This window comes from Scyliorhinus torazame, chromosome 14 (assembly GCF_047496885.1).
Source record: "Scyliorhinus torazame isolate Kashiwa2021f chromosome 14, sScyTor2.1, whole genome shotgun sequence".
Taxonomy (NCBI): Eukaryota; Metazoa; Chordata; class Chondrichthyes; order Carcharhiniformes; family Scyliorhinidae; genus Scyliorhinus; species Scyliorhinus torazame.
Genome location: NC_092720.1, coordinates 44,418,089 through 44,444,386, shown reverse-complemented (window position 1 = coordinate 44,444,386; position 26,298 = coordinate 44,418,089). Strand labels below are relative to the sequence as shown.

At 47.0% G+C, this 26,298-nt stretch overlaps 1 protein-coding gene across 2 annotated transcripts in view; it reads left to right on the top strand.

Moving 5' to 3' along the window:
* anos1b (anosmin 1b) overlaps window positions 1-26,298 on the top strand; it is a 219,588-nt gene that overhangs the window by 97,041 nt on the left and 96,249 nt on the right. For both annotated transcript variants that reach the window (XM_072474064.1, XM_072474065.1), the window contains exon 3: window positions 22,875-22,937. In XM_072474064.1, coding sequence (XP_072330165.1) covers window positions 22,875-22,937 — 63 coding nt within the window. The remainder of the gene's footprint in view (window positions 1-22,874; window positions 22,938-26,298) is intronic.

The window sequence follows — 26,298 nt, the reverse complement described above, 5'->3', positions numbered from 1 at the left end:
TCATTTTAGTTACTCAATAAACCTTTCATTACTTCTGGACGACTTCGAGTCTTTTTCATCAAGATACAGAAAACCTCATCAGCAACTAGATTGAGTAGCACATGTTACGTTCAGTAGTATAACCAAACATACTACAGAAGAGTAATAAAAGAATATCCATGACATCTTTGTCAATCACTACTATGCCCTGACCTATTGCTGTTCTATAATGCCCTACCTCCTCCACCCAGCTCTCCTACTATATGATTCATTACATTTCTACCTTTAGTTTTGCAGAAGGGTAATTTCGACTGGAAACGTTAACTCTGCATCTCTCCACAGATGCGGCCAGACCTGTTGAGTTTATCCAGCATTTTCTATTTTTATTCAAGATATTTTCTTGATTAATAAGGGGATCAGGGGTTATGGGGAGAAGGCAGGAGAATGGGGATGAGAAAATATCAGCCATGATTGAATGGCGGAGCAGACCCGATGGGCCAAGTGGCCTAATTCTGCCCCCAAGTCTTATGGTCTTATATCCAGCACTCTCAATCCTTCTATCTTTACAAACTATTGCTCTAGCTCTACCCTCCCTTTTCTTTCCAAACTTGAATATATAACCTCCTCCAAGCCTGTGGCCATTTTCCCCAAACCCCATGTTTGAATCTCTCTGGTTAAGTTTTTGCCCTTGTTTGCACTCAAACAGCTCTAACAATATGTCTCTAACCATGATGCACATTCCTTTCTCATAGAATCTACTGTGCAGAAGGCGGCCATTCGGTCCATCAGGTCTGTACTGGCCCTTGGCAAGAGCACCCGACTTAAGCCCACACCTCCACCCTATTCCTGTAACCCAGTAACCCCACCTAACCTTTTTGGACACTAAGGGCAATTTAGCATGGCCAATCCACCTAACCTGCACATCTTTGGACTGTGGGAGGAAACGGGAGCACCCGAAGGAAACCCACGCAGACACGGGGAGAACATGCAGACTCCGCACAGACAGTGACCCAAGCTGGGAATCGAACCTGGGATGCTGGAGCTGTGAAGCTACAGTGCTAACCACTGTGCTACTGTGCCTTCTCATCCTCTGCATCCTTTGATCAACCATGCTATCCTACTCCAATGCCTTTCCTTTGTTCACAGAATCACAGACAATACAGTGCAGAAGATGCCCTTCAGCCCATCGAGTCTGCACCGACACATGAAAAACACCTGACCTACCTACCTAATCCCATTTGCCAGCACTTGGCCCATAGCCTTTTGCCCAGCACAATGGGACGACCTTCAATTGGTTCCACTCATACCTGTCAAATCATAGTCAGAGCATCTCTGGCATTTCCCTGCTCCAACACCAATTTTGCCTTGACTCCCTCCTCTTCCTCATTTAAATGCTTATCTTCGGGGTCTTCATTTGAAACTGTAGGTACAGCTTCTGCATACACACTGACATCCAACTCAAACATCACCACCTTTCTCAATCCCTACACTACTTCTGTGCTGTCAGACAACTTGTACAACATATGATTTTGAACAAGCCACAATTCCCTCTAATTAAGTATCGCAGGGGGCAATTTTCCCCGTTTACTTTCATCACCCAGATTCTCTGAGATGACCCAAGTGGAGTCTTGAACTGAAGCGCCAGTTTGGATGATGTTTGCACAAGATGAGTAAGTGCTTTGAAAGTTCCTTCACCTACCTTGGACTTCAGTCACACTGATCTCAACTTCTCTGTGTCAGCTTTCACTGCACCTTATGCAACTCTACTTTGACCTCTGATGAGGGGCAAGAGGAGCAGCAGGAGCAACACTAGTTGCAGCAGTCTGCTGCTCAACCCAATGCCACTCTACAAGACAGAGGGACCAAACACAGAGATCCTGATCAAAGGAGACAATATACCAAATACAGGATCCACAGGAGGAAGATCAGCTCTTTCAACATGTGTAAGCAACAGCGCCTCTTGAGGCACAGACTTCCACAACAGGTCATTGCTGAAATCTCCTCAAACCTTCCCAGTGGACTAGGTGGGCAGACATTGCCAATGGCCATCAAGGTGGCCTACACTGGAGGATCATCCCCAGTTCTCTAACTCTGTCTGGGGTTGTGCACTCTTTTCTGTATAAAGAACAGAAAGCAGAGAGTTATGAGTGGGAGAAACGGACTGTGTGGAGTGGACGGAATGACATTTGTGGAGGGTGACTTTGAGGGATGGGTACAAGATATCAATAAAATGAGTGTGAGTTTGGGCTGTTGAGATGGGGATGTGAGTGAGAGAAATGAGTGGAGCTGCAAGGTGTGTTGGTGTAAGGAGTGCTGCGTAGAAGGAATGTGGGGAAGTCAGAGTGTGAGAGTCGATACCCTGAAAGTGTTGCAGAACACACCTTTCCTGTACTTACATTGAACCTCTCGGAACATTGTTTCGTGAATCGGGGGGCCACGCTCCTGCTGCTTATTTCATCAACCATTTTCATCCTATTCTGCTTGATTTGATAGGCTTGATTTCTACCAGTGGGAAACAACACTTCACTTCAGTCCCTCAGCTCACAGCAAGACCTCCAGGGAAGAGCCCCGGGCCAACCGTACCACATTTCCTTTCCATCCCTGTGGTAACTGAAGCCTCAGGAAGCAATGTAAAATTCACCCATCCTGACCCTAATCGGGCTCTATGTGAGCGGAAATCCTTCCTTTGACCGAGTACAAGCTGGCATCATGCTCACACTCTGTGATTGGTCGGGAAATCTAGCAGCAGGATGCTCATGCCCTGTCTGAGTTGAAGAGACATGGCAAAGCTGCTTTCCTGCTGGGTCCTAACCCATTCCCAAACACACACCCCACCTACTGTGAGTGGGTCTATTTCAGAAAAAGTCCACCCATTCATAAAACATTCATAGAAGTTACATAAAACAATAAAAAGTATGGATGCAGATGCAAAAATCTGCTTCAAGGGTAAGCTGTGGTGCCAGTTCATTGTTGATAACTGTTAGAATTCATGGAGATGCAATGCTCAGCAACCTGTGTGTGCATTGTAAGCACAGTATTATGCTGATAGTGTTGATAGCTGACAGACCTGCCGTAGCACTCTTACCACCTTGAGTTGTCCAACAAAACAACAAAATCCAGCAAAAACTGTCAGTGCTAATTAATGTAATCTTTGAGGGGGTATGGCCTGGCCTTGTGTATATCATGCAACACCCATATTGCGGATACTGGATCACATTAAATGTCAGTACTGTGATTGTAACTGACGCCCGTCTCCCTGGTATAATTGATTTGGCACTGGAATGATGTACTGTAGTATGTTCAGCTATTGGTTATCTTTTTAAGGGGACAGGAGGAGATGTAACGGAGGAACTTACAACAGGATAAAACACGTTCAGCTTTGAGCATTGTTTTTAATGCGTTGATTCATGAAAATCCGTCGCACTTTTTTTATTTTTAATCAACTCCCTTATTGTTCTTGATTTCCCTCCCCCGTTCTACCCCTCGTGGAATAAGTTATTTTGTCATTGAGGTTTGGAGCAGGTTAAAATCCTGAAAACAAACAACTTATTTATTCAATCACAGTGTGGGAATTACTGTCAAGGTCAGCATTTGTTGCCAGAACATCTGAGTGGCCATTTCAGAGGGCAACTAAGAATCAATCACATTGCTGTGGGTCGAGAGTCATGAACAGGCCAGATCAGTTAAGAACGACAGATTTCCCTTTTTTAAGAAAGAACATCAGTAAAGCAGATGGGTTTTTACAACAATCTGGTAGTTTCACGGTCGCCATTACTGATACTCACTTTTTATTCCAGATGTATTTAATAGTTTGAATTTTAATTCTCCGACTGGTGGTCGGAGGATTCATTTCATTTATGTATCAGGGCTCTGGATGACTAGCCCAGTAACATAACCACTATGCTACATACCCCAAACTACACAGAAGGTCAGACAGTATCTGAAAAGGGAAGAGGAAAGAGAAGGTTTGAGACCCAGTTTTGATGAACGATTTCAAATGTAATATTTATTATCTTTCTCTTTCTCAATGTTGACAGACCTGCAGTTTCTGATTCATTTCAGAAATTAAGCAATGCAGATTTTATACCCAAGCTCTTGGAATAGCTGATATTTCTCTGCTTTTTAAATGCTCCACATGGTACATTCCCATAACAAACATACCACCAGCTGCTGGAAAAATTATGCTTCATGCTGGAGATTTCTTGCATTTGTCCATGTGCATTTCAATAGAGTTTTCCACATATCAGGCATTATTGCGTACCTGGATACTATGCACATCCATATTTATGGATTTCCAATTAAAGGTTGTGCAAAATTCAGTAGAACAGCTTCTCGGCCAATGTTATGGCACAAATTACCCTTTCCCCATTCTCTCCTATTCCAATCATTCTTTTCCTCCTTTAAAAATGGTATTATTTCACTTTCTGTTTCTGATTTGAGCTTAGTTCATCTGCCTTTTGTTTTGTTCCTCTGTTCCTATCACAATTAGACCATAAGACAGAGGAGCAGAAATCTTAAATCTAATTGGTTGAGAAGATAGACTGTTGCACCCTTCATTCTTCAATGACCCAGATACTTTGTTGGCGCTTCCAGCAGCTTAAAGGAATTTGGGGGGGGGGGGGCAGAATGGTGAGGTAAAATGGGCAACATAGTGGGTGCAAGATGGCTTGCTCTGTCAAAATATGAACTGTTATGATGCTCCAATTAATCAATTGCTTCAATAGAGTTGATGTCTTGTATGATTCTTTTGTTTATAGCCAATACCTTTTTACACCCACCCGTCATTATTTGGGTTTGAACCTGAGATTTCTTATTGAATATTAGTTAATAGTTCACATGGACATTATTCAAAAATGCATTATAATTTACATGTAGCATCATGGTAATGAAAATAGCCATGCTACTCCATCTCCAACACATCAAGCAAATTTTGAATCTTCTTGTTACTTCTGGGTGTCTGTCTTGGTTCTGTGGTTCAAAGCCCACTCTGGGACTTAAATACATAATCTAGGCTAATTTTAGTGAAGTCCTGAGGAAGTACAGTCTTTTGCATGGGATGTTAAACCGAGGCCCTAGGTTCGCTATCAGATGGACTGAAGGTGATTGAGGCTCGAAAGAGTTGTATTTTTAAAAAGTACTGATGAAGTTCTGTATCACAGTTGTTGCTCATTTTGCTCAGAATATAATTAGTGGTTGAGGAGGAATGTTACGTTCAGTCCACCAGTACATTTTACAACATTTTAACTTCCTGTTTTTCATCTCCAGATGAGAAGCACTAAATTGATATCAAGGGCGGAATTTTCACTACTGAGGTGGGTAGCTTGAATCGGGAAATATCCCGACTTGGCAGACCAGCCTTAGTTTAAAGTGCCTCGTTACACCCAATTTTCACTCTGGTAAGGTGGGGACAGGCTAGAGTCGAGCCTGCCTATCCCACCACCCACTCCCCACACCCCTAATCCACCTCCATGATCACTCACCCAATATCCACTATGGACAGACCTCAAGAGTCTTGTAGAAATGGAAAAAGTTAAATTTATGACTATCTAATATAGTGCTTTTCAAACTTTTTTTCCGGTAACCCATTTTTATCAACCGGCCAACCTTCGGGACCCACGTTGGCTGACCGTCGCGACCTATGCCGGCCGACCTTCGTGACCCACCATTTTCACTTAACTTTAATGCAACAGGTGAGCCTTCTTGGTCCTCACAATCCCACTTTATTTGTCATTCAATGTAACATTTCTGTATGGGTTGTTCATCAGAGATCCTGGAGCTCACACCACCACTGCTTTGTCCTGCTGTGGATTCTCCTGAGCCATTCACTCCAGCAGGTTTAGTTGTGAGATCCTTGCCTGTTTGTGTCTCTGGCCCTCTCTTCGTTATTACAAAACAATCCATTTTAAATGTTACAGTCCTGTTGCTTGTTTGCTGCTGACAAAAAGGAGGAGTCACAATCGCACCCAGAGCATGTGACATCAGTGTTCGGGGCTTGTGACCTGTTCTCTGCCTCTCTTCAGGAAGGAAGACTGCACTGAATTAAAATAAAATCTTCTGCTGGGTCAGCACTCTGACGTCAGGAGGAGGCGGTGTTTCTTACTGGATTCGGGGCATGTGCACTGATGTGCGGGCACGCAAGTGCAGCGCGCCCGCATTCTGAAAGCCGGTCGGGGCCGTCATTTTTAAAGTCGATCGCAGACAGCAATTTTAAAAGCCGGATGCTGCGGCCGTTGCGCATTAATTCCTGTGATCGGGAACGCTGCAGTGGATGGCTCTGCGACCCTCCCAACTCCCAAGTGGGTCATGACCCCGGCTTTGAAAATGACTGATCTAATAGAACTCTCACTCATATACACTGGAGATTGAAAAATAAAACATTCATGAAAACCATTAAAATATCTTAAATCCCCTATAGTGTTCTATATGTTACAAAAACAATTGATTTTCAGTAACCACGTAAAAGACAGCTAATCATTAGTAGCCTCTTTCAACTGTCAATCAAAATATGAGCGCATTCCCTCTGCTGAGATAATTGCTTTTGTAGATTTTGATACTCAGCCATGCATTCACAATGACCTCAGCTATAATAACATCTCTTGGAAATGTGAATGAAGGACTCTGTTGAAACTTTAGGAACAGATTGAATTTTTTTTCTAATCTACACCAGTTCGCCTGTCAATCAGTAAGCAGAGGGTATTCTTTAACTCCAACACCCAGCATCAGCCTGTTTCTTTTCCATGTTTAAAGCACTAGGAATTTAAAATACTTCATATCACGACACTTAAAGACACCTTACCCACCCTTAAAGAAAATGTACATCTCCTCCATAAATTCATGACTTCCACTCTCCAGGTTCAGGTCCTTGGAACAGCAAAAAATGAAGTCTGTTTGGACTCATCACTCATTTTCAAATGGCCTTGCTAAGTTTGGGCATTCTGCCTGCATGTTTCCCATCCCGTTATCTTCTCCCTTCCAACAAAAATTAAATCTGTCTGAATGGGGGTAGGACTTCCGCATGTAGGTTCTACCTGCCATTGTAAAAGTCTCTGGTTGTCTGGGATCCAGCCCCTAGTGTGTTTTGTGGATTGTTTGAGAAGGGGACAGGGCGATGGACCTGGCTGGAGTGCTCTTTCAAAGGGTCGGTGCAGACTCAATGGGCCGGGTGGCCTCCTTCTGCACTGTGGGGATTCTATGATTCTGTGATACAGATGGGGTCATTAGATCACGAGGATACGATCGTCAGAATTCCTGTTGCATGAAGAATTATTTATACACTCACGCCAGATGGCACATGAGTGCAGTTGATTTCCTAGTTGTGGGGGTCAGTTTAGCTCAGTTGGCTGGACAGCTGTCGTCTGGTGCAGAGCGAGGCCAACAGTGCGAGTTCAATTCCCGTACCGGCTGAGGTTATTCATGAAGGCCTGCCTTCTCAGCCTTGCCCCTCACCTAAGTTGTGGTGATCTTCAGGTTAAATCACCACCAGTCAGCTCTCTCCCTCAAAGGAGAAATCAGCATATGGTCATTTGGAACTATGGTGACTTTACATTTCTCCTAGTTGTTTGATGTAGGAAAATTTGATCCAAGTTAATGCTTAGATGAATGATTCTGCAGTTGATGTGCAGTGCTTTCTGTCTTGATGTTACAGAAGCATTTTCAAAAGTACAAGACAATCTCCTGTGACATTGTGCACTAGCTGGAACATATGGTCATGCCCTTGTCTGTCGCTTCTCACTTTGGATAGCTTTTTCTACCTCCGTCTGTCTTCCCTTACCTCCCGTCTACTGTTTCTGTCTCTATTTATTTGTGTTGGCTTCTTTTCCTGTCATCTTCTGCTTCTCTTTCTGCCTTTTTCTTTGCTCCTTTCGGTGGATGGTATGGTCAAAAAGGTAACCACCAATAGCGGAGAGCAATATATATGGATGGGTTGTGCAAAAGATTTGACCAACGTGGTTTTCTTAACATTCCTTCCCCATCACTCATGATTCCTCCCACCTCTCACTCTCATCTTATGCTCTCCCTCTTCCCTATTGTTCTTCCCTTCACTCCCATCGTCAACCCTAACACTTCTTACCGAACTGCCTTTTCAAAGCGATTATTAGCACAAGTGAGAGTGCAGCAAATTGGAGCTAACCTTGTGACATGGGTTGGTAATTGATTGGGGGTGGGGGGAGTAGGAGACACAGGGTCAAGATAAATGGAGTGGATTCTGCTTTGCTGGAGGTGGCAAGTGGTGTTTCCCTGGAGCCTGTACTGTAGCCTCAGCTTTTTGCCATATATGCCAAGAATGGAGGAATTGAGAGTTGTACCTGCACGTTTACAAATGATGCTGAATTAGGAAGTATACTTGATGATCAGCCATGATCTTGGTGAATGGCGGAGCACGCTTGAAGGGCCGAATGGCCTCCTCCTGCTTCAATTTTCTTGTTTCTATAGTAAGTTGTATAGATAGGAGCAGAAAGTTACAAAGTGGATGATTAAATAAGTGAATAGTCGCTCCTTCGCCTTTTGGTCAGGTGTAATGCCTGGATCTGGTAAGTCGCTCTTGTGGGGACAATGAATTGGATTCAATTTGAATTGTTTTTTGGAGCAGGCGAGGAGCTGGATTAGGGGTTTGCCCCTGACCACACTCTGTGCTCTCACTTTGTAACTCTAATAAAGTAATTTTTTAAAAAGTAAGTGAATAAAACTGTAGGAGATGAAGTTCAGTGTGGGGGCAGGGGGGGTGAGTTTGTCCACTTTGGATCCAAGAAAGACCAATCTGAATATTTTCCTCATGGGGAGAGAATAGGGAATAGCGAGAATGTGGGAAAGGGAATTCAGTATGCATGTGCAATCACTGAAAGCCAATAGATAGGACAAAGTGTGATCCTAAATGCTAATAGAATATTAGCTTTCTTCTCGGGGGGCCTGACATCCAGTGGAGAAGGTTATGCTTGGTTTTGTGCACTGCACCCCATGAAAGATTAACTAGAAAGGATACCGCGTGCATCTTTTTCTTGAACCACTGGAGTCTGTATGGTATGGGCTTTCCCACAATGATGTTCAGTAGGGAGATTCAGGACATTGAACATTGAATGATGATATGTGCCCAAATCAGGATGATGTGTTATTGGAAAGGATCTTGAAGGTCATGGTGTAATCCTGGGCTTGTTGCCCTTGTCCATCAAGGTTGTGGTGGTCAGGGTTTGAGTGATACTGCTGAAGAAATCTTTGCAAGTTACTATCGTGCATCTCATAGATGTAACATTGCATCCACAGATTGGCACTACTTGCGGGATGGATGTTTGAACTATGGGATAAGTTATTGATCAGTTAATTTTACTCAAATTGGTCATGCTTCAGTCACTTTTGTTCAGTTACCAATTTCAGCCAGGATGCCTGTTGCAATCCAATGCAAAAGGAGGAGACAATAAGAGAAAAAGGTTGCAAAAGTTCCTCTATCTTTCCCTTTCCTTTCTACTACTCTACTTAATAAGGCCATTCAAACTGAGAGGAGAAAGGCTTATATTTGTATTGTACTTTATCTCTCAGAAACATCTCCAAGAGCTTTCATGTGAAATGAATTATTATATAGCGCAGTCGCTGTTATTTATATGAACCGGGTTGTAATTAATTTTGCCTATGACAGTTACAGCTGATAGACGAGAGTTCTGTCCCATCGATCTTTGGTTAAATTCAATTCTAGGTCTTGACTGTGAAAGGCAAATAGCATATTTTGTAGAACTATGAAGAAAATGGCATAATTACATAATAACTGGTATAAAATCTAACATAAACACAAGGCAATGGATTCCCATGATCCATCTCTCTGCTGTCTGAATTACCAGGTTCTGCAATAGATGAGTCTGTGGTTATCGAAGATCAAGGGCAAAGAATGGAATTTCTCTTAACTACTGTCAAATGTGTATTATTAAATGTTGAGTAACAAAATAAGTTGGAAGGTGATGCTGTTGAGAGGCACATCTATTAACCTTGCTGCTCCTAAATTAATTTTATTTTGCTTCTTTGTTTTTTGTCTTCCAAGTTATCTTCTTCATGCTACGCACACCATGCCCGCTCTATTTGAGAGGGAGGGCCTGGTGACTATGGACTTCACCCTCTATTAGTTTATTCCAGTCACTTGGTGCAAATGGTACCCACCAGAATTATGTCATTTGCCAAAATCTGCAATAAGCTTTAATCTTCTTAATGCTGAAAGCCTGTTTGATGTCCCTTCTCCAAAGTGGGCTTATCCTGATACAATCAAAGAACATAGGAACAGAGCTGGGCAATTAGCCCCCGATCCTGTTCCACAACCACTCAATGTGATCACGGCTGATGTGCAACATAATCCATGTCCCACACCTCGTAATACTTTTGAATGACAAAAATCTATCAATCTCTGATTTAAAATTTACAGTTGATCGAGCAGCATTTGCTAATTACAAAACAAAGTTCCAAACTTCTACCATTCTTTGTAGAAGTGTATCCTAATATCAGTTCCTGAAGAGAGAGGGCGGGATTCTCCGATTCACCGCCGGGTCGGAGAATCCCCGGGAGGCAGCGTGAATTCTGCCCCGCCACACCGACACCGGCTGCCGTATTCTCCGGTGCCGGTTTTCAGGCGGGGGCGGGGATCACGCCACGCCGGTCGGGGGGCTGTTGGCAGCGGCCCCCTCCTGGCAATTCTTCGGGCCCCGATGGGCCGAGCGGCCATCGGTTTCTGGCCAGTCCCGCCGCCATGGATTGGACATGGTCTCACAAGGCGGGACCTGGCAGGTAAGTTGGCTGGTGCGGTCCTCGGGGGGGGGGGGGGGGGGGGGGGGGGGGGGGTGCCCGGGGGGGGCCCTTATGGTGGCCTGGCCCACGATCGGGGCCCACCAATCTGTGGGCAGGCCTGTGCCGTGGGGGCACTTCTTCCGCGTGGCCGCTGTAGGGCTCCGCCATGGCTGGCGCGGAGAAGACACCCCCCTGCGCATGCATCAGAATACGCCGACCGGTCAGCGCATGCTGGAAACTGGACCAGGGCCACCGGGAGGCCATATTCGGGGTGACCAGCCAGGGTTGGAAACGGGTGCGGAGGCAAATCTTGTAGCCTTTGCTTCATTGATCGCCCAAAGGCGGATCCTGGTAGGTTGGAGAACAACCTCTCCACCCTGTGCCCTGGCATGGCGGGGGGACCTGTTGGAATTCTTGATTCTTGAGAAGGTTAAGTTTGAACTGAGGTGAAGGATGGAGGGGTCCTACAATTCATGGCATTATTCATTATGCACTTTCAAGAACTGGATAACATCGAACATTAGTTGGGGCGGATAGGTGGGAGGGTTGGGGGGAGGGGGGCTGTGTGTGTTAATGGCGACTATGGGTGATCCCCAATTCCTCTTTGTCATTTGTTTGTGTGAACATGCGGGCTAACGTTTGGGGTTTGGTGGGAGGATGGGATTGTTGTTGTTGATATGGGGATTGACATATTTGTTACTGATTATTGATTATTGTTGGTGGGTGTAAATTTGGGAGAAAATGTGAAAAAGGAGGAGAATAAAAAATATTTAAAAAAAAAGATTATTCCTGTGATTAAGGGATAAGGCCACCAAATAGGGTGAAAACAAAATTATTCACAAAAGAAATTAATTCTTCTGATCTTCTGATTGAACTCCTGGGTAACAAGACGTAGATGGAAAATGCAAGAGTCGTTTACATAATGTATGCCACAATGCACTGCCTTTAATAAATCATTGGAATAATAGAATTATGATTTTAAAATGACCTCTATAAGCCTGTCCTCAGCATCCAAAGCAGAATTTTCACAAGAGAACAATTTTAATTAACGCAATCCTGCTTCCACAGGAACATTACTCAGGTCTCCGGTACCCATAGAGGATCAGTTTATGAAATCCCATAAACATTAAAGTTGCTGTACCTTTTGGGGATAAATGCTAATGTCAGTTCATTTCTTGTCTAATCCTTAATGCCTTTGTCAGTGTCCATTCTGGAGTCCAGGCTGCGCAAGACTGTCTAACTAAAGATCTTTACAAACAGTTTGATACTCTATGGGCACAATCTAATGGGAGAAGCACTAAGTGTGGTAGCGAGCGACAATTGCCAGGTGCTTCCCAACGGCCGACCCGCGAGACCGCGACCGGTACCTGACGTTAATTAGAGCCAGTAATGATTCGCCTGGACCGTGCCCCATAACTCCCTGCTAACAAGGGAGAGCAGCTCTTAAACCGATCCCAGACAGCACGCAGCCATGCCACTACACAGACCTGCTCCACCATTCAGAGAGACTGACCTGACCTGGATGCAGTGGAGTCTAGACAGGACACCCTGTTCCCCGAGGGGGTTCGAGGGTCAGCCACAGGTCAGCCAGAGGGAGGCAGTGGCAGCTGCCGTCTCTCAGAAGGACCACCACGCAGTGCCGTAAGAAGCTCCATAATCAGGCCGCACGGGTGAGTTGGCATCGGACCCCGGCACAGGTCCCTCCACCGATAACTTGCTTGGGAAAGCAGATGCACAAAGGGACTTGGGAGTCCTTGTTCACGATTCTCTTAAGGTTAATGTGCAGGTTCAGTCAGCAGTTAAGAAGGCAAATGCAATGTTAGCATTCATGTCAAGAGGGCTAGAATATAAGACCAGGGATGTACTTCTGAGGCTGTATAAAGTATTGTGAGCAGTTTTGGGCCCCATATCTAAGGAAGGATGTGCTGGCCTTGGAAAGGGTCCAGAGGAGGTTCACAAGAATGATCCCTGGAATGAAGAACTTGTCGTATGAGGAACGTTTGAGGACTTTGGGTCTGTACTCATTGGAGTTTAGAAGGATGAGAGGGGATCATATTGAAACGTACCCTGGAGTATGTGGTGTGACCGAGGATAGAGTGGTCACGGATGTCAAGATTGGCCACGCCGCAGAGGTGGGTATCCAACGGTCCCAACACAGATGACTTTTCACACGTGACTTGTTCATGCCAGACATAATGATCCTTCCCTCTCACTTACTACATGTCCGTTCTCCCACATGATCTCCATCTGATGCTGCCGGCCCATCCGAGGTGGTCCACTGCCCCCCCTGTCCCCTGTCTTCCAAGAGAACAACTCAGAGGAGACGGCCACAATCAAGGCATCACCGTTGTCATCCCCACCTTAAACCAGCGCAGAGACACTCACCTCGGTGGGCAAAGTGGTGGACAGGCTCCTGGGGCACAATCTGATGAGCATCACACAGTTGCTGATACACATCATGTGGAGGCAGGAGCGTCCAGTGGGGACAGCAGTGAGAGGTCTTCTGGATTCCAGGACCTAGCTGGGTCCCAGTCTGATGTCTGGACAAGGTTATCCCGGAGCTGATTCAGAGGGGTATGTCCACTCCAGCAGGTCCATCGCTGATTGGAGGAGTCACAAAGGCTACGGGCACAGTGGATGGCGCCAGCAATGCATGGCACCGAGGCGAACAGTGCTAGGGTGGCAACCACAGTGGAAAGCCTGGGGCACGACGTCAGCACCATGAGTTGTGGTTTCCAAGGCATTGCTCAGTCAGTCCCAGCATGCCTCAGTCACTGGGGGACGCATCCCTGATGCAGCTGGGCCTGGCCAAGGCACTTTGGAGAATGTCCCAATCTTAGGTGGGCATTGTCAAGGAGCTCCAGAACACATCGCAGTTGTTAAGGACCGTGTCCCAGAAACAGATAGACATTGTTGAAGCAAGGCAGAACGTATCCCGGTCACAGAGGGGCATCGCTGTGGGCGTCAACACCATGGTGAGGACAATGGGGAGCCGCCAGCTCTGGCAGAGTCAGATGATGCAGGGGCCTCGGGAGCTCACTCCAGCTACTCCAGCGGGGGTGTGGGGAAGAGGCGGACAGGTGGGGTGGGGGAGTGGGTTGAGGGGGGACAGTGGGTAGGAAGAGAAGAGGGTTGGGATGATTGGCAAAGCCACATCCTATAATGAGGGACTCCCTGGTCCACTGTTCTTGCCGGACCCAAGCCGCTGCCGTCTGTCCTCCATCATCCAATTGCTCCCACTGGTCCACTCCGGGCTCGTCCTCCTGCCCCTCCTGGTCTGGCTGTTCCTCATGCTCCTCCTCACATGAGGCCACTTGATCCTCCTCCTCCACCTCCAGCACATCGCCCCGTTGCTGTGCCAGGTTGTGGAGGGTACAGCAAACTACCACAAAGCGGCTGACCCTCCAGGGCATTTACTGCAGTGCACCACCAGAGCAACCGATACATCGGAGCCGCGTTTTGAGCAGTCCGATGCATCGCCCAGGTCAATGACAGCCCAGGTGGCCACATGGGCCTCACTGTATCTGGTCTCCGCATCGGTCTCCGGCCTCTTTCAGGCATCATTAGCCAGGAACTCAGGGGTACCCCTTTTCCCCTAAGAGTCAACCAATCATCCTGGGGTGTTCCTCAAAGATGCTGGGGATCTTCAACTGCGCCAGGATGTAACCGTCCTGCACACTCCCTGGGAAGTATGCACAAGTGAATGATCTTGAGATGGTGGTTGCACACAAGTTGAACGTTCAGGGAGTGGAAGCCCTTCCTATTAATGAAGGGTGCTCCCGGGCTATCTGGTGCGCACAAAGCAAATTGTATATCATCTATTACCCCCTGGACCTGAGGCACCCCGTTGAATCCAGCTGCCAAGGCATCTTGATGGGCTTGGGCCAGGTCAAAGTTTATATAGTCAGCTGCCAGGGCAAACAGGGGCACCATCTTTAAAGGGCGCCCCGTCCCATGTACACGGACGACCCGTCCCCCCTCCAACAAACATTGGGGCGAGCCCCGCCACGGAGGTATCGGGGGATCTTTCCCTCCAACTCCGCGGTAATATCGCCATCACTCTTCTCCATTAATGCCATCACCACCCTCTCACTGCCATTGTCCCCCCCCTCACTGCCAACATCTCACCCCCCACTTTCACAGGCATCACCCCTCCCTTCATGAGCATCGCTGCCACCCTCACAGGCATTGCCCCAACCCTTTCTCAGACATTGCCCCCCCTCACAGGCATCACCATCCTCTTGTTCACAGGCGTCACCCCAACCCCTGCTCAGGCTTCGCCCTCCTCCCCTTCACATACATTGCCACCCTCTGTTCACAGGCATCGCCATCCCCCCTTTTCAGACATCGCCCCCCCCCCCCCCCCCCCCCCCACCACCATACATAGGGGAGCCTCCCTAAATGGGACTCCCCAGAGGGCCTGTTGTAGCCAGTTAATATGGCTATCTCCCGATTTAGAATGGCTAACCCCGATTTAAAATGGCGAACGGCAAAGGCTGATGGGAAAATCAGCCAACAGGACTAAAACAAGCAGCTATAGGTAGACTGTGTATTCATCTCTGGGAAGGCCAGACAAGATCGATACCAGGAACCATCAGCACTACAAAACACCAGCCATCTGCATACTAATGAGCAATCCCCGGGAACAATGTGCAACAATTTAGACACACAAAGCAAAACCAGACTCTTCGGCGCCAACAGAAGCCTACACAAAGGGAGGTGAACGATCACCTCAAGACCGCCCATCGATCAAGGAATCGCTCCAGCATTGGAGAATATCGAACCAAGTGATTGGGACAAGGTCCAATCACTTGGAACCAGGTACAGGGTCCGCCCCGAAAGGTGGGAAGCCCCTGGGGACTATAAGAATAGAGTCCAAGTTCAAATCGACCCTTCTGCTGCTACCCCTTCTGCATCCTCCTGCTTCTTCTTCTGACCGGGTCACTCAGCAACGCAGACCAACCCTTGACAGTGACCGGTCCAGCCATCGCGAAACATCCCGTAAGTCTTACTTCAGCGCTTGCAACGAGAAAGGCGCTCCTAGCTATCAATCTGTACCAGCTTCGAATCCCGCCGGCTCAGAACCCGAACGAAAGGCCATTCGTTTCCCTGATCTGGTGCGCCATTTCCAAGTTAAGTATTGGCCTGTTAGTTGTAGGAAGTGACTTAGACGTAGAATTTATGCATGAGTATTGATTACTGTGTATAATAAATGTGCTTTGATTTAATTCTTACTCAGCGGTGTATTGGATTATTGATCATTACTCGGACTTGAATCACGTGGCGGTATCAGAAAGATACCTGGCGACTCAAGAGCAAAGGTGATAGAACAGAGCAATTAAACTAAGACTAAAGTTAGCAACAACACTGTTCGAGGCACTGCCCTCTGGCCCAGGTTGGCACTGGCTTTGGCGCCCTCGGTGGGTTCCCCTTGACTGATTCCTGCTTTTGATATAGCTGTTGTAAATCTCGCTGACGTAAAGGTTTAGTGAGGGGTGATCATGTGAATGGAGAGCCCTTTAATGGCACGCTAATGTATTCAAATATCTGGAAATGAATGGGGGGAAGCTCATTGCATCACCGATCACCGGAAAGGGACGGGGAAAATGAGGAACAGGATTTTGTGTCTGCATCACTATTTACGCTTGCTCAAAATTACCCCCCCCCCCATGTTGCCAAATGCAATATTCCACTTATAAGTTAGACCACTGTAAATAACTGAACATTTGTTGCTTATGAATGATACAATCATGTTCATCAGCCAATGAGGTTCAGTATTTGTGCTTCATGATTGGCGCTGAGGTGGGTCCAAACTGCCCCATTGAAACTCTCCCAAGTTCTCGTCTGAAGATGTCCCAACACTCTCCACAGGTCTATTTTAGTGTGTAATAATTATTGTATCAACTAATTCTGATGCACAGTAGGACACAATTGTAATCTTCAGAGTAAAGTTAAATTACTAATTATTTGGAAATTGTAAATTGGTGGTGATTCGTAGATCCTGACTTCTGTTGAGAGGAAAGCAGGTTAGCAGGAAATCAGTCAGGAGATTATTGAGTCCCCCCTTCCCCCCTCTTTTTTTACACTTTTAAATATTTAAAGTGTGTTAAATGTAATAGTTTTATATGTACTACCAGAGGTCCCATGATGTTTTTCACAGAGGTAATATGCAATGTAATTCATGTGTGTCATTGCGCTGCAGAGGTGCATTTGCATTTAACTTGGCCTGTCCCTTTAAGGTAAAGAAACTTCATTTGATGTCTCTATAGGACATCTGGAGGTCATTGAGGGTTAATTGCTGTTGTTGAACGAAGTTTACAGATGGGCAGTTACTTGAAAATTTCCAGTGCCAGATCAGAAGAAACCGTAATGAAATAAACTGCTTTTTTTTTTTTTTGCTTCTATACTTTGACACTTATAATTCCCCAAAGTGGGTATGCCTTGTGCTGATGCTGGTAAGGTCTGGAATGTTTGGTCTTGTGTAACTGTTTTCTGTTTCTCTTTGGTGCCAAGTTCTTTATCTCGCCTGCACAAAATGAATATGATATTGTTTGGCTGAAGTGATTATATGTTTGTGTTGTACTCTGTTTGAAACTGCAAGTAAAATGTGGGAAAGTAGGTTATTGTCTTGTGTTCATTGAATAAATATTGTATTCCATACATACACGAGAACTATATCACATACATGTATTATGAGAAACATTTGATAAAATACTAATGACTCACAAGTAATTCTAGTTTGTACAAAATTACCAAGGTTGTAAATGTATCATTTATTTAATGATACTTTAACTTACCATTACCATTTAGCATTCGGGCACAGATTTAGAATTTCATTTCAGGTTCTATTAAAAATAGCTTTGTTAGATTCTTTCACATTTTTTAGTCCAGAGACCCGAAGGATGATTAAGGTGATTGTTTCTCTTGTGTTATTAGATTATAGAAATTTTAGATTTTGTTTTATTTTGATGGACAGTTTTCAGTTGCTCCATTTAATAATAAATAAAACTAACTTTGGGCAGCATGGTAGCACACGTGGCTAGCACTGTGGCTTCACAGCGCCAGGGTCCCAGGTTCGATTCCCTGCTGGGTCACTGTCTGTGCGGAGTCTGCTCGTTCTCGTGTATGCGTGGGTTTCCTCCGGGTGCTCCGGTTTCCTCCCACAGTCCAAAGATGTGCAGGTTAAGTGGATTGGCCATATTAAATTGCCCTTAGTGTCCAAAAAGGTTAGGCAGGGTTATTGGGGATAGGGTGGAAGTCAGGGCTTAAGTGGGTCGGTGCAGACTCTTCTGTACTGTATGTTCTATGTATCTATGTAAATGCTATATATATGGCAGATAGTCTATTTAGATAATCCAGATCAGATGTCCACCTTAATGCAACTTTGAAAAATTAGTTCAAAAAGTCATTTGCAATGAAATTGGTCAAAATGTCATTCACTGACTCAAAACATATTGCAAAGAATAAACTTGCTAATGAGAAGGAAACTAGTGGGTTAACTGAACATGTGGAAGGAGCAAACAATGTGAGCATTTCACTGTGCCCACCAGAAGTGGAATTGCTCTCAAGTTCCATTGTTTAAATTGTATTCGCCCGTCACTTGTTTATAAAGGAACTGCACTTGATTTATATAATCTATGTGCACAGAATTTTACATTGATTGGGTGATGCACTATCAATTACGACGAGATGAGAGTAGAGAGTAATCGAGGCTTTATTACACAGATGCGTGGCCTCCTACAGCTGCTGCCGAAATGGCTGCAGTTCGGAGAGCACACACATTTATACTCCGCCTACTGGGCGGAGCCAGCAGGCAGGGATCTACCCCGTACCTGAAGTACAGGGGCCTTACCGTAATACCCTCGTATGCAGTGCAGTATATACAATATAATACAACAGTGGTGACTACCACATTCACCCCCTGTTAAAAATGATTCCAGGGTGAGTGATGGAAAATTATTTACATACAGTTTGTCATTAAAATTTCAGAGAAGGTTACAAATTTTGCTGGTCGGGCGCCTTGATCCGTCGTTGAGAGCACTGCAGTGCTGGTGGCTAGTCAGGTGTCGGCTCGGTCGTCGGTGACTCCGGGAGCATGTCAACATCCTCTTCATCCCCGGGTGGAACCAAGGGGAGGACGGATTGTCCTGGAGCGGGGGCTGTGGTGCGGTGTGCTGGGGGAAGGGAGGGTGGTGCCGGGGCAGGGGGGGGGGGGAGGGGGCGGTGTGTGGGGACCCAGCTGGTGCCAGGTCCCTGAGGGAGACTGTGTCTTTGCGGCCATTGGGGTACGCTGCGTAGGAGTACTGCGGGTTTGCGTGGCGTAACTGTACCCTCTCAACCAATGGGTCCGCCTTGTGGAGCCGCACATGCTTGCGAAGGAGAACGGGTCCTGGCACTGCCAGCCACGCTGGGAGCGAAACTCCGGAGGTGGCCTTCCTGGAGAAGGCAAAGAGACGTTCATGGGGGGTTTCGTTAGTCGTCGTGCACAGGAGCGACCGAATGGAGTGAAGTGCATCGGGGAGGACCTCCTGCCAGCGGGAGGCCGTGAGATTTCTGGACCGTAGGGCAAGTTGGACGGCCTTCCAGACCGTCCCATTCTCCCGCTCCACCTGCCCGTTTCCCCGGGGGTTGTAGCTGGTCGTCCTGCTCGAGGCAATGCCCCTGTTGAGCAGGTACTGGCGCAGCTCATCGCTCATAAATGAGGATCCCCCGGTCGCTGTGAACGTAGGCGGGGAAACCGAACAGAGCGAAGACGGTGTTGAGGGCTTTGATGATGGTGGCAGACGTCACATCGGGGCATGGGATGGCGAAGGGGAATCTGGAATATTCGTCGACCACATTGAGAAAATACGTGTTGCAGCCGGTGGAGGGGAGGGGCCCTTTGAAGTCCACACTGAGGCGTTCAAAGGGGCGGGAGGCCTTCACCAGACATGCACAGTCTGGCCGGTAGAAGTGCGGTTTACACTCGGCGCAGACCTGGCAGTCTCTGGTGATAGCCCTGACTTCCTCGATGGAGTAGGGCAGATTGTAGGCCTTAATGAAGTGATAAAAGTGGGTGACCCCTGGGTGACAGAGATCGTCGTGCAGGGTCCGGAGTCGGTCCACGTGCGCTGGCACATGTACCTCGGGGGCTCGTTTAGCTTACCGGGGCGATACAAAATCCCGTAATTAAAGGTGGAGAGCTCAATCCTCCACCGCAAGATCTTATCATTTTTGATCTTACCCCGCTGTGTGTTGTTAAACATGAAGGCAACCGACCATTGGTCTGTGAGGAGAGTGAATCTCCTGCCGGCCAGGTAATGCCTCCAGTGCCGCACAGCTTCAACGATAGCTTGGGCCTCCTTTTCGACGGAGAAGTGCCAAATTTTGGAGGCTTGGAGGGTGCGGGGAAAGAATGCCACGGACCTGCATGCCTGGTTGAGGGTGGCGGCCAGAGCGACATCTGATGCATCGCTCTCAACTTGAAAGGGGAGCGTCTCCTTGACCGCATGCATCGCGGCCTCGGCAATGTGGACCTTGATATGGTTGAAGGCCTGGTGAGCCTCGGCCGTCAGTGGGAAACTGGTGGAGTGGATGAGTGGGTGGGCCTTGTCTGCATAGCTAGGGACCCACTGGGCGTAGTACGAAAAGAACCCCATGCATCGTTTGAGGGCCTTGGGGCAGTGGGAAAGGGGGAGATCCATGAGGGGGCGCATGCGATCGGGGTCAGGCCCTAGAACTCCATTCTGAACCACATAGCCGAGGATGGCTAATCGGTTTGTGCTGAACACACACTTCTCCTTGTAGGTTAGGTTAAGGAGTTTGACGGTGTGGAGAAATTTGGAAAGGTTAGCGTCGTGGTCCTGCTGGTCGTGGCCGCAGATGGTGACATTATCCAGGTACGGGAAAGTGGTCCGCAATCCGTATCGGTCAACCATTCGGTCCATCTCCCGTTGGAAGACCGAGGCCCCGTTAGTGACGCCGAAGGGAACCCTAAGGAAATGGTAAAGGCGGCCGTCTGCTTCAAACGCGGTGTACGGGCGGTCCGCCTTGCGAATGGGGAGCTGGTGGTAGGCAAATTTCAGGTCCACTGTCGAGAAGACCCGGTACTGTGCAATCTGATTGACCATATCAGATATGTGTGGGAGGGGGTACGTGTCGAGCTGCGTGTACCGATTGATGGTCTGACTGTCGTCAATGACCATCCTGTTTTTCTCCCCCGTTTTCGGCACTACCACTTGTGCTCTCCAGGGGCTTTTGCTGGCCTTGATGATACCTTCCCGCAGCAGCCGCTGGACCTCAAACCTGATGAAGGTCCTGTCCTGGGCGCTGTACCGTCTGCTGCTGGTGGCGATGGGTTTGCAATCCGGGGTGAGGTTTGCAAACAGAGAAGGCAGGTCGTGAGGCCGCAGACAGTAAGTGGTGGTCGGGGCCCGCTAAATTTCAGGGTTAGGCTCTGGAGGTTGCACTGGAAGTCCAGGCCTAGTAGCAAGGCAGCGCAGAGGTTGGGGAGGACGTAGAGCCGGAAGCCGCTGAACTCTACGCCCTGGATGGTGAGGGTGGCGATGCAGTACCCCCGGATTGCCACGGAGTGGACTCCGGAGGCCAGGGAGATTCTTTGGTTATTGGGGTGTACCGCAAGGGAGCAGCGCCTTACCATATTGGGGTGGATGAAGCTCTCAGAGCTCCCGGAGTCCAGAAGGCAGGATATCTCATGCCCGTCGACCTTCACCTTTGTCGACGCGGTCACGAGGTTGTGCGGTCGGGACTGGTCGATCGTGACGGAGGCGAGACGCGGCTGGTCGACAGCGGTTGCAGGCGATGAGCGGCCCGATTGAGGTGCCCAACGGGCAGGGGTCCTGAGGCGGGGAAGATGGCGGCGCCCACGGGCCACACGTGTCCTGGGGCAGGCAAGATGGCTCCGCAAAAGTAGTCTGTCCGCAGAAGTAGCACTTGGGTCCCCCAGGGTTGGTTGGCTGCCACGCGGTGCAGACGTGGGCCATCGCTGATGGGGTCCACGATGGGGTGGTCGCTGTCGGGGTCCATGATGCCCAGGAGGGGTGAGCCGTGCGGTCGGGGGCATACGCCTGTACGTTGCGTGAGGCGACTGTGAGCGAGAGTGCTAGTTTCTTGGTCGCCACGAGGTCAAGCGTAGCCCTTTCTAAGAGGCGCTGGCGGATGTAGGCCGACTCTGTGCCCGTAATGAATGCGTCTCTCATTAGCAGGTTAGAATGTTCAGCGGCCAAAATGGCCTGGCAATCACAGTCTCTCACCAGGGCGAGCAGAGTACGCCAGAAATATTCCACAGACTCACCGTGAAGTTGGTGCCGCGTAGGCAGGAGGTGCCTGGCGTAGATCTTGTTGGTCTGCTGAGCGTAGTTCTCCTTCAGTAACGCCATGGCCTCTGTGTAGGTAGGCACGTCCTGGATGAGGGGAAAGACATCGGAGCTCAGCCGCGTGTACAGAATCTGGAGCTTCTGTGCTTCTGGGATTGCGTCTGTCGCAGATCCGATGTATGCTTCAAAGCATGCTAGTCAATGTGCGAAGTCCTTTTTGGCGTTGTCTGCGTGAGGAGGCAGCTGCAGGCGATCCGGCTGGATGCAGAGATCCATCTTTGTAAAATCTCTGTGTAATAAATTGATACACTATCAATTATGACGAGACGAGAGTAGAGAGTAATTGAGGCTTTATTACACAGATGTGTGGCCTCCCACAGCTGCTGCCGAAATGGCTGCAGTTTGGAGAGGACACACATTTATACTCCGCTTACTGGGCGGAGCCAGCAGGCAGGGATCTACCCCCGTACCTGTAGTACAGGGGCCTTACCGTAATACCCTCGTATGCAGTGCAGTACGGACAATATAATACAACAGTGGTGACTACCACAATGGGTATTTTAACTGTGATAAACAGGAATATTGGTAGATACAGGCAGATGTGCGTGTGTGATATATTACATATGGGAATTTGTAACTAACTTGGAGATGAAGTAAAAGTTGTCATGCCACCTCGGGTGTTCGACCAGCATCAGAAACTATCGTTACAATGCAATACTAAGTTGAATTGGTTAGAAAAAGAAAAAAAAGATCAAAGGTTATGGGAATGAATTGTAATGTAATTAATGCACTGTTAGCTCATTTTGTTTTCCTTTTTTGTAGTGCCTACAGCCTTGCAAAGAGTTGTGGGACTCTGATAAAAACCAGTGCCAGCGACAGTGTGAGGTAGGAGAACATTTAAGAGAGAATGTCTAATGGTTACTTTGTTAATTGTATCTTTGTGTTGCTTTCATTCCAAATCCCGTCACAATGGTTTTTAATTCTGCAAATGTTTCTGAACTTTCCAGAATGACAAACCCCCTTGTGTTTCCTTGGGTAAGTTACAGGAAGAAGATTAAAAACTCCCAAACGCACATCTTTATCTTTAATCTATACTTATGATCCCCCATGGAATTGAAAGCAGGAAATCAGATCAAGTGCAGTTTAGAGGCAATGCAGAGTCAGAGGGTCAGGATAAAATTGGTCTTGGCTGAGAGAGGAAGGAGATGAAAAAGATGAAATTGACAAAAGAAGAGGAAGGAGATAGGAAACAGGGGAAAGCACATGGATAGAAGGAGCATACGAAATGGTCAAAATGTGCTCCAAAGGAAGGGTTAACAATAATAATGCAGAGGGGCTAAATGCAAGAGGATCGTTGAGCACACAAGGGAGGCCAATCAAGGCATGAAGCTGCTCAAATACATTCCGTTAAGGTGATTTGCGGGAGAGGCAAGCCTCTCAAGATCAAAGATTGGGCCAATGGGTCTAGTATACTGCAGACCTTTTAGGCTGGGAGATTCAAAGTTACCAATAAATGGAGAGAATTTAAATAACCAGACTAAACTTATACTTGGTTCATTTCTTCCCTTACCAGGCCACACCCTTTCCCCTAATACTGCGTTGAGAAGCAGAATGGTCAGTGCCAGAGTTACACCCAATGGTCAGGGTGTGCAATGACATGGATATTTGTTTAGTCAGGATGGGGTGTAGATTTACTTCTGGCAAGCAGTCACGCCTGTTCTGATTGATGCAATTACCTCTCACACTGCCACCGACAGCCATAAACCAGTAAGGCAGAGAATGAGATTGCCAAACTTCCCTCTGGTTACACCCACCACTGTAATATTAACTAAAAATCAAAGTTTTCAAATCAAAGAATTTCCCTTTCCGCTGAATTTCTTTCTTTAGAAACATAAACCTTCTGTTTTCAGCATTCAGAAGAGTCAGTTGAATTCTAGAGATCATATGGGCCGAAGGGCCTGTTCTGTGCTGTATTTTCTATGTTCTATGTTCTATATGGGGGAGGAAGGTGAGAAAACTTTCCATTAAATAAGTTTGAGGAAATGTTTGCAGTTTAAAACATCAATATTTCACATATCGATTTCGGAATATCTCAGAAACGAATATAGTCCTGGCCTTTATGGGTGTACGGGAAGCAAGTTTACCGCTTCAGTACTTTACCGATCATGAAATAAATAACACAGTGTGCATCTAGAAGGGCTCATTTATTGAATACCACTAATGTCTATAATGAAACTGATCTACAAAGGTATAAGTGTTATGCTGGAGCATTAATGAATTATATTGCTGCTCATGTCACAGATCAGAAGACCAACTTTAAAATCTTGGCCTCAGTCATGTTCTGACTTGGACTCACCTATACAGTGAGCATCTATCTCACCTGGGCTGATGAACAAAGTACACAAGAAGTAGCTTTTGTTACAGTAAAGAGCCAAGAATGAGCTGGGATGGGGAAGAATCCTGCTGAAGGATGATTTCAAGTCTCATTCCTTCCTGTGACATTATGTACAATGTCTAGTATATAAAGGGTTAATGTAAGATCATAACTGACCAATAGAGGGAGCTAGATGCAGAACTATATAAAGCACTGACTCGCAGACTTCTGGGAGAGGGCTGGAGAGAGTCCAGAGGAAAGGTCTACAGAGTGCAGAGTACAGTTATTGAATTTGATTTGTTTATTGTCACGTGTACCAAGGTACAGTGAAAAGTATTTTTCTGCGAGCAGCTCAAACAGATCATTAAGTACATGAAAATAAAATAAAAAGAAAATATATAATAGGGCAACACAAGGTCCACAATGTAAATACATAGACACAGGCATCGGGTGAAACATACAGGAGTGTAGTATTAATCAGGTCAGTTCATAAGAGAGTCATTTAGGAGTCTGGTAACAGTGGGGAAGAAGCTGTTTTTAATCTGTTCACGCGTGTTCTCAGACCTTTGTATCTCCTGCCCGATGGAAGAAGTTGGAAGAGTGAGTAAGCCGGGTGGGAGGGGTCTTTGATTATGCTGCCCGCTTTCCCCAGACAACGGGAGGTGTAGGTGGAGTCAATGGATGGGCGGCAGGTTTGTGTGATGGACTGGGCTGTGTTCACAGCTCTCTGTAGAATGTAGAGACTAGTGTTAGTAGAGTGTAGATTACTAGATTATTGCTTGCTGTAGGAGTAAGTGATCAAGCTTTAATAAGTCATGTAATAAATGTTAGCTTTGTTATTGAACTTAGCTTCTGTGGCCTTTGTGAACACTGCTACATCCATCCTGATAATAAGAATCACAAAGAACACCACACTTCCCAGATTGACCAAGGAGCAACGTATTTATGAATGCAGACCTTTTTTAAAAAAAATTTATTCAAATTTTTCGGCCAAACAAAACAATACAAAGGTTTTCTTTTTTACAACAATATAAATAACAGTGACAGTTTTAACAATAAATAAATAGTATATAAACTAAATGGCAACTGCCATAACAAAAATAATAACTCACCAGAAATAAAATCAAACAATCCAATATACATAACCAAGTACAAATATCTATACAAAAACACCCCTGAGGACCCACCCGAGTTTACCCTATGTAGGGCATCAGCCCACAGCCCCTCCTCAATCTCTTCCCCCAGCTCTTCTTCCCATTTCCCCTTCAGCTCATCCACCATGATCTCCCCCTCGTCCCTCATTTCCCTGTATATATCCGACACCCTACCATCCCCCATCCATGTCCCTGAGATCACTCTATCTTGAATCTCCTGCGTCGGGAGCTGCGGGAATTCCCTCACCTGTTGCCTCGCAAAAGCCCTCAGTTGCATGTACCGAAATGCATTCCCTTGGGGCAACCCATATTTTTCCGTCAGCGCTCCCAGACTCGCAAACGTCCCGTCTACGAACAGATCTCTCAATTGCACAACCCCAGCTCTCTGCCATGCTCCAAATCCCCCATCTATTCTCCCTGGGACAAACCTATGATTATTTCTTATCGGGGACCACACCGAGGCTCCCGTCCTTCCCCTATGTCGTCTCCACTGCCCCCAAATTTTTAGCGTTGCCACCACCACTGGACTTGTGGTGTATTTCTTCGGGGAGAACGGCAACGGCGCCGTCACCAGTGCTTGTAGGCTGGTTCCTTTGCAGGACGCCATCTCCAATCTCCTCCACGCCGCTCCCTCCCCTTCTCCCATCCACTTACACACCATTGAGATATTGGCGGCCCAATGGTATTCACTTAGGCACGGTAGTGCCAGCCCCCCCTA